The sequence below is a fragment of the Hyla sarda genome, chromosome 1 (genome assembly GCF_029499605.1).
Source record: "Hyla sarda isolate aHylSar1 chromosome 1, aHylSar1.hap1, whole genome shotgun sequence".
Taxonomy (NCBI): domain Eukaryota; kingdom Metazoa; phylum Chordata; class Amphibia; order Anura; family Hylidae; genus Hyla; species Hyla sarda.
Genome location: NC_079189.1, coordinates 403,082,605 through 403,091,752, shown reverse-complemented (window position 1 = coordinate 403,091,752; position 9,148 = coordinate 403,082,605). Strand labels below are relative to the sequence as shown.

Below are 9,148 nucleotides of genomic sequence, written 5' to 3'. Positions count from 1 at the left end.
AACATGGTTTCTCAGGCTTTGGGAAGTACATCCTATATATTGGAGACCACACAGACATTCGATTAAATAAATAACAAAGGAAGAGCCACAATTAATGAACGAATCTATGGCGTATTCGTTGAGTGACTCATGAGGTAAATGAAGTTTTTCTATGTGTAATATTGTCGCAACATTTGCACCAAGAATGTCTGCATTTGTATGCCCCTTTAAGGGGGGGTTCTAGGGAGACATTGATGATGTGACTATCTTCTTTTTGGTGTTTAAAATGACTCGAAGCAAGTATATTTTGTGCAAGTGCAAGCTTACTTAAAAGTGACACAGGGTTTGGGGGTAAAATAGAACTTAAAAAATTGTCCTGCATTAAAATCTGCCAATGTTTCTCTAGGACTTGAGTTTGCAGTGGTCTTTAGAGTACGTAGTGATAAAATTGCACTGCCAGTTAGAATCTCCAGTTTGGTGGTTCTTTGGGAGGAGGCACTCATCTTCTATGAGGGTGCTAGCTCTTTTGCTAGATGTTTCAATAAGCGGTTTGGGGTATTTTTTTAAATCTTGTAGCTATCACTTTACTCTGTTCATTGTAATCCTCTGTGGGGGTACAATTTCGCCGTATCCTTTTGAATTGTCCATAGGGGACATTCACAAGCCATTTGCGGTAGTGATTGCTGTTAAAATACAAATAACTATTCCTGTCAACTTGATTTAAAAAAAGTCAATCATGTTCCATACCACTTACTATTCTATACCTCCAGACCTGAAGTTACACCATCGCTAATTCCCATCCTTATGCTGTCAACAAGTAGGTATTTTTCCTTTTATCTACTTTTGCAGCGGTATCCAACTTTCCCAGATTCAGGCGCCATCTCCTTGCCTGTGTACTACTCGCATTGTCATTCTAGTCTCTCATCTTATTCCTATCGGTTCGCTTATACCACGTTGTTATTAGCCATGTGGGTTTGTTTACTACCCAGACCACATACGCCTCTCTCATTGGTGGCTTTCCTCCTGATACTATGCAGCGCTCCTTTCAGTTTATCTTACCATACCATACCCTACCATATATGTTCTAACCATATTATTTATAACTGTTATCTTCACAGGTCATTTTCACTTTTGCCTCCAGTTACAAGTCAATTTTAACATTGCTTTATCGGCTGGCTCCTGACCTTTCGGCATGTCATCCTTGCGCTGCAAGTCTCGCTCTGACCGCACACCAGGGATCTTTGAAATCCTTAGTTGACCTACATTTTTTAAAGTTTTATACTTATCCAAATGGACTTCATCATGTTTACTACTAGATGTGTTTGATTTTATTAACTCACTCATTTTTTATGGTTTTGTCTAGTGTTTTGCACGTCATTCCTGTGACCTCTATCCTAACCCCTCCACCCATTTTACCTGCTTTTGGCGGTTTTATTTGTGTACAAATACAATGTCTGTATATCCATTTGCTATGCCAATCTGACGAAGGATGCTTAAACCCAAAACGCGTCATTGGTGATTAAACTATACGTTTATTATTACCAGCTTGCATTTGTGATTTCCTTACCGAGGTTTAGCGCCTATAGAGGGACTTTTTTATAAACCTGCTGCATTTCCATTCAGATGGACTGCCATCCATCTGCACATCCCTACAACTTAGCAATTCCTCTGGACTTTACTGCTACTTCGTACCCAATGAGTCTGGGTGATATGCTCATTTGTATTGAGCTCCAGCTGAGCATAATACATTTTGCCTATTTTTTTCACTGGGGTAACACACTAGGCGTCTTCTGTGGTACCTTTTTTCTTTTCTATTTGTTTGCATTTTAGATGAATAGGACAGTTGCAGAAATTTCTGCAACATATCTGCCACGTGTGAATTCACCCTAAGAGCCAAATGTTTTCATTGGGCTCCAATGCATTACTTCACCAACACAGAGATCAGACTTCATTTAGAAACAAAACTAATTTAGCTCATCTTCAGGTGACCCAGTGAAACTTGCCACAGATTCTTTCCAACGCAGACAGCCCAATACAGTGTACCTACATTTTCAGCAGAAAAACCAGAAGTTATAGGAACAATTCCTGAGGATGGCTGTTGCTGTCAAATTTACCCAACTTTCACTGTATATTATTAGCTGATCTATAGCTTTCTAGACACTTCCACATTGTATTAGATTATTAAAAAACCTGTCCTGTAGGGTTCTCTATCTGATGTGTATTAGGTTAATACAGAAGGACGAGCCGGCCACAAGATGGGTGTGGCTTTCAAACTGGTTTGTTAATTGCAATGTGGACTTGCCCCAATATTGTGCATTACGAAACAACGTGATAATACAGCTATGTTATCCCTTTGATGATTATATATTACACTATTTAATATATCTGTTGTCTATTGGATTTTATAATGATAGACATGTAGAGGGTGCATCTTTTTTTTTTTTTTTTTTTTAACGGCCTATTAGGGTATTTTAGTTTAAGAGAGGGGTTCAGAAATCCCTGTATCACAGATATAGAAAACTTATCTTGCAGAGACAGCCTATTTATTTCAATGGACAAAATAAGGATTTCAGAGGAAATGAGGTTCTAGCCCTCTCATTCTCTCTCTGATAATGCTGGTGGTCCCATTGCCAGGACCTATAATGATCACTGATTGTCAGGGAGCCTTTTTAGCAAAGTGATATTATTGGAATTGTTACTTTTGCAAGCAACAATGTGGTAGTAATCTTGTAAGGGTGGGACCAAATTCCATTGCTGATCATGCACTGTCAGGGAAATATAGACTGCACAGCCTAAAACCTGTAAACAATTGCCCTTACACTGTAAAATGATGTTCTACATCAGTCTCATGAAAAAAAAAGGGCAGTAGAGGTCTTCACGGAAATAATTTAGGTTCTAGTCTACCATTAGAAGCGTTGAACATTAATCGCTGATCAATTGCTGAGGAGTATTGTACATGGTTGCCTTATTATAGCAGTCAGTTTCAGTTCAGACTCTGTTTAAAATGGAAACAGCCTCCATAAATGTAAAAAATATATTTAATTCAAGATATAATAATCATCTGATACAATGTCATCAATACATCAAGGGCAGTAAAAAATGGGAGCCAGCCCAAAAATTTTAGCAGGAGTCACTTGTAAAGCTCTATTATATAATTGTCAGTAGGATACGTTTCCTAATGGAGTGACTTCTATGTTGTAGTCAGTAAAAATATGCCAGGAATTCTTCTCTAATCTCTTCCACAAATCATCAGATAACTGTTTTTTTTGGGTTCAGTGCTCAAAGATAAAACAAAAAAAAACATTCTTTATTTAAATCCACATACTGTTTGCAGTATGCAACAACCATTTGGATTTATTGTCCTCCACACATGGATTTACCTAGGAGAATTATATACTGACTCAAATCGCTATGTAACTTTCATTTGTACAAACTTAGTTCAGGGCTGTAATAGAGACACATATAAGCATCACAAAGTAGTCGTCGGGCATAAGTGGGCATGCATTTTGGGTCTTCCTGCTGTAGTTCTTCAGCTGTCATTTCCAAATAGTCAGTCACTTCTGGGCAAGGTGTTACACGAGGGATATTGAATCCATTCTGTCCTCCTAAAGTTAGAACAAACGACATTCAAAAGAATAAATAGAAGACAAAATAAAAGTGTCAACATTTTTAGAAGAGATTTGGTGAAGAAGGGTTTAGAAATTTACACAAGATGCAGGGAATGGGTACAGTATAACCGAGTACTCACAGACTGCAAGGTAAATCTGGGTCATACCCACAGAGAAGAACTCACCTTCCCGATCAGCCATGCTATCAAAGAAGGCCCACAGTGGACGATTGTGAGAGTTCATTCTAATGAAAGCCACATAATGACTTGTTTCTATACATAAAACAGCATAGAGCTGTAAACTCTGCCTCTGTAGCACGACTTGGCCATTCAGATTTTCAGGCACACCAAGATCTCTTGGCTTGTGGCGACATCTCTCCCTGTGAAGGTGAACCTGTCCATAACGGAAAAGTTATTTGAGGACCCATGCAGATCACTAGTTTACAAGACAAATAATGAAAATGCTAATTTAGCCTGATTTACCACACAGGAAGGTAGTACCTGCTTGTTGCATGTGGCACAATACTGTTTTATGCGTCCTGGCGTGATCCCTAGATCCTCATAACAGTAAAGACATTCCACTACTGCTAGAGACTGACAGATTGAACACTGTCTAGGGGCTGTGAGGAGGAAAAGGAACAGAATTTAGTACTCAAGAATTAATATATTACATTGCTGCCCTTTGCGGTATTCTATTTGTAATGTTACAAAATATAGCCTGCCACAAAGTAACCATTCTTTAATGGAGGGGACTTCTTTCTTAAACAGAATCAGCTGCATATCTAAGAAAACGTGAACTCTTCAACTAGTTTTCCCCAGTGGTGGTTTTCTAATCTTTCGGCACATATCATTTCCTGCTTCACACCTTCATTTTCCTCTAACAATGTGACATATTTATATGATTCACTTTTCAAAAGATTAAATGTTATGAAACTGTTAAATTGTAAGGACAGATTTTTCTCAATAATAATCAGCACCCCGTATAAAAGTGACTAGATGTATTAACCCCTTAACGACCAAGGAGGTATATTTACGTCCGTGGCCAGCTCCCGATCTGTGAAGCGCGCTCAGAAGCTGAGTGCGATTTGTATCTGCAGGGTCCCGGTTGCTATCATCAACCAGGACCCGCAGCTAATACCGGACATCGGCGATCGGGCTGATGTCCGGTATTAACCATCTAGATGCTGCGATCAAAGTTGATCGCGGCTTCTAAAAACGGGAGAAATCCATACCGGCTAGCTCAGCGGAGCTGTTCGGGACAGTCGCGGTTAAATCGCGGCGTCACGAACAACTGAGAGGACAGCAGGAGGTGCAATACCTTCTTCCTGGCTGTCCGATTGGCGTTTGATTGCTCCAAGCCTGAAATCTCTCAAGCGCAGAAAACACTGATCAATGCATTCCTATGGCAATGCATTGAACAGTGCCCTGCAATCAGTGTATGCAATGTTATAACTATAACACTGCATAAACAAAAAGTGAAAAAAAAGTTACTAAATGTGATTTAACCCCTTCCCTAATAAAATCAGAATCATCCCCCTTTTTCCATTTAACAAAAAAAGTGTGTAAATAAAAATAAAAACAAACATGTGGTACCGCCGCGTGCGTAAATGTATATATTGTTAATTAAACTACACGGTCAATGGCGTACGCGCAAAATAATTCCAAAGTCCAAAATAGCGTATATTTGGTCACTTTTTATACCATAAAAAAATGAATAAAAAGCAATCAAAAAGTCTGATCAAAACATAAATCGTACCGATAAAAACTTCAGATCACAGTGCACAAAATGAGCCCTCATACCAGCCCGTTCGTGGGGGAAAAAAAGTTATAGGGGGTCAGAATATGACAATTTTAAAAAGTATTAATTTTCCAGCATGTAGTTATGATTTTTCCCAGAAGTACAACAAAATCAAACTTACCGTATTTATCGGGGTATACCACGCACCGGCCTATAACACTCACCCTCATTTTACCAAGGATATTTGGGTAAAAAAAGTGTTTTACCCAAATATCCATGATAAAATGAGGGTGCGTGTGTGCGCGTGTATACCCCGATACACCCCCAGGAAAGGCAGGGGGAGAGAGGCCGTCGCTGCCCGCTTCTCTCCCCCTGCCTTTCCTGGGGTCTAGAGCGCTGCTGTCGGCCCTTTTCACCCCCTGGTTATCGGCGCCGATAGCCAGGGGGAGAGAAGCGGCGCCGACAGCCAGGGGGAGAGAAGCGGCAGCGGCACCCATTGCCGGCGCCGCTGCCCCGTTGCCTCCCCCCATCCCCGGTGGCATAATTACTTGAGTCCGGTCCGCGCTGCTCCAGGCCTCCGTCGTGCGTCCCCAGCGTCGTTACTATGCACGGCGCGGCGCTCTGACGTCATGCGCCGCGCCGTTCAGCGCATAGCAATGACGCCGGGGACGCACGACGGAGGCCTGGAGCAGCGCGGACCGGACTCGGGTAATTATGCCACCGGGGATGGGGGGAGGCAACGGGGCAGCGGCGCCGGCAATGGGTGCCGCTGCCCCTTCTCTCCCCCTGGCTGTCGGCGCCGCTTCTCTCTCCCTGGCTATCGGCGCCGGCACCGATAGTCAGGGGGACAGAACGGGCAGCGGCGCCGATAACCAGGGGGTGAAAAGGGCCGACAGCAGCGCTCTAGACCCCAGGAAAGGCAGGGGGAGAGAAGCGGGCAGCGACGGCCTCTCTCCCCCTGCCTTTCCTGGGGGTGTATCGGCGTATAACACGCACACAGACTTTAGGCTAAAAATTTTAGCCTAAAAAGTGCGTGTTATACGCCGATAAATACGGTATATAAGTAGGGTATCATCTTAATTGCATGGACCTATAGAATAAAGATAAGGTGACATTTTTACAGAAAGATGTACTGCATAGAAACAGAAGTCCCCAAAAGTTACAAAATGGCGTTTTCTCTTCAATTTTGTCGCACAATGATTTTTTTTTTCCATTTTGCCGTAGATTTCTGGGTAAAATGACTGATGTCATTACAAAGTAGAATTGGTGGCACAAAAAAAAAAAAAGCAATCATATGGATTTTTAGGTGCAAAATTGAAAGGGTTATGATTTTTAAAATGTAAGGAGGAAAAAACTAAAGTGCAAAAACTGAAAAACACTTGGTCCTTAAGGGGTTAAACAGTCACTCTGTTCAAACAGAAGCTCTATTCCAGCAACCATATTTGTTATGTGTAGAATGCAAAAAAATTCAGAAAATGGAGAAAGAGAATAATTGAATTGCTGTGAAATTTAAACACCACGTGTTCATTTATGCTAAATATTTTTTTCTCTACCACTTGAATAAGATTTGTTAAAATCTCATACATTTTGCTTTTACTGTATGTTGTATTTTCTGCCTACAACTCCAGTGCATTTCCGCTACATGTGTACTAGTGGGACCCTCCTAGTACCCTCCTAGTATATAGGTAGATTGCAGTCACCCATAAATTTTGGATCAAAATATTGAATGTCAATACTATTATATATTATATATATATATATATATATATATATATATATATATATATATATATATATATATATATATATATATATATATATATATATATATATACATACACACACACACATAGCGTCCCATGGTCATGTGACCTGGAAGGAGAATGATAGTAGTTGCTTAGTGTAATTGACGCATGCTCAGTGCGTTTGTTTACAAGCCAAGTGTGGCGAAGAATAGGGCTACAGTGTGGGTAGGTGTTTTCTATCTTTATGTATTTAATTAATGTTGTATGGATTACAGCTGTATGTTATGATTGATTATTGCGATGGAGCTGTATAATATTCAGGCTGTACTGTTTTTAATCGGCACAATGGCACTTTCCATGATATATACCATATTTATCGGGGTATACCACGCACCGGCCTATAACACGCACCCTCATTTTACCAAGGATATTTGGGTAAAAAAAGTGTTTTACCCAAATATCCATGGTAAAATGAGGGTGCGTGTGTGCGCGTGTATACCCCGATATACCCCCAGGAAAGGCAGGGGGAGAGAGGCCGTCGCTGCCCGCTTCTCTCTCCCTGCCTTTACTGGGGTCTAGAGCGCTGCTGTCGGCCCTTCTCACCCCCTGGCTATCGGCAGCCAGGCGGAGAGAAGGGGCAGCGGCACCCATTGCCGGCGCCGCTGCCCCATTGCCTCCCCCCATCCCCGGTGGCATAATTACCTGAGTCGGGTCTGCGCTGCTCCAGGCCTCCGGCGTGCGTCCCCTGCGTCGTTGCTATGCACGGCGCGGCGACGTCATGCGCCGCGCCGTTCAGCGCATAGCAACGACGCCGGGGACGCACGCCGGAGGCCTGCAGCAGCGCGGACCCGACTCAGGTAATTATGCCACCGGGGATGGGGGGAGGCAACGGGGCAGCGGTGCCGGCAATGGGTGCCACTGCCCCTTCTCTCCCCCTGGCTGTCGGCGCCGCTTCTCTCCCCCTGGCTATCGGCGCCGGCAATGGGGCGCCGGCACCGATAGTCAGGGGGACAGAACGGGCAGCGGCGCCAATAGCCAGGGGGTGAGAAGGGCCGACAGCAGCGCTCTAGACCCCAGGGAAGGCAGGGGGAGAGAAGCGGGCAGCGACGGCCTCTCTCCCCCTGCCTTTCCTGGGGCGGTATCGGCGTATAACACGCACACAGACTTTAGGCTAAAAATTTTAGCCTAAAAAGTGCGTTTTATACGCCGATAAATACGGTATGTACTTAGGTACTCTTATGCAAATTTTTTCATATATTGCACTCTTTTGGATTTGAGTTTATGCACTGTAGTATATAAGTATGTAATTATTGTTAATTATCAGACTGGGCATATAACCCCGGTCTGTGTGTGGTATCACTATGCTTGAAAATGGCTCCATTGAGGAGCTGAAACGTCGCACTTTATGACATGTGGAAATAAATAGTTTATTTTGGATATCTTGTGGAGTGCTGCACCATTCTTGATATTATATATATATATATATATATATATATATATATATATATATATATATATATTGTAGTGTTATAACTACACAACTCAAGTGTAATTTTAACTAAAATGTAATCAAATACTGTCAAATTATAAATTTTTAATAAATAAAACAGAACTACATCCAGAAAATCAGCCTAGGAAGTATTCCTTTTTTGTTAGCATCAGCATGTGGTGTAGTAACAAAGGGAAGATCATGCCAATGCTGTTGAGTAGTCATATGTGGTACAGGGTTTGGCTTTAAAGAGGTTATCCAGAATGATTAAAAAAAACAGCACCACACCTGTCCCCACCTGTCCCCTACAAAGTTTAATTGAAATGAATTGAGCCAAATTGTAATAATGCATACAACCAGAGGATACGTGTTGTGCTGTTTTGGAAGAAAATAGTTCTGTTTTTGTATTTATTTAACACTAAATCTTAACAAGCCTAACATTTCTTATAGTTCTTGCATGGCCATATTAATACAGATTTAAAGAGTAACCTTCTGTTGTCCGTCTAGAAACACATCTGAAAATAACCGGTTGGGCATGTATTATGTAATGAATGGAGAAGTGAGAAATTATCTTGTGACTATGGGTGACA

General features: G+C 41.8%; 1 protein-coding gene across 2 annotated transcripts in view; it reads right to left on the bottom strand.

The window, feature by feature from the left end:
• Positions 1 to 3,049: 3,049 nt before the first annotated feature.
• The window catches only part of LOC130277570 (ubiquitin carboxyl-terminal hydrolase CYLD-like), a 64,318-nt gene continuing 58,219 nt past the window's right edge, over positions 3,050 to 9,148 (bottom strand). The window contains exons 13-15 of one of the 2 annotated variants that reach the window (XM_056528275.1): positions 4,088 to 4,206; positions 3,773 to 3,980; positions 3,050 to 3,584 (exon numbers count right to left, since the gene is read on the bottom strand). In XM_056528275.1, the coding sequence (XP_056384250.1) occupies positions 3,400 to 3,584; positions 3,773 to 3,980; positions 4,088 to 4,206 (512 nt within the window). In that variant the 3' untranslated portion in view covers positions 3,050 to 3,399. The remainder of the gene's footprint in view (positions 3,585 to 3,772; positions 3,981 to 4,087; positions 4,207 to 9,148) is intronic. The other variant, XM_056528279.1, reaches the window with a different exon arrangement.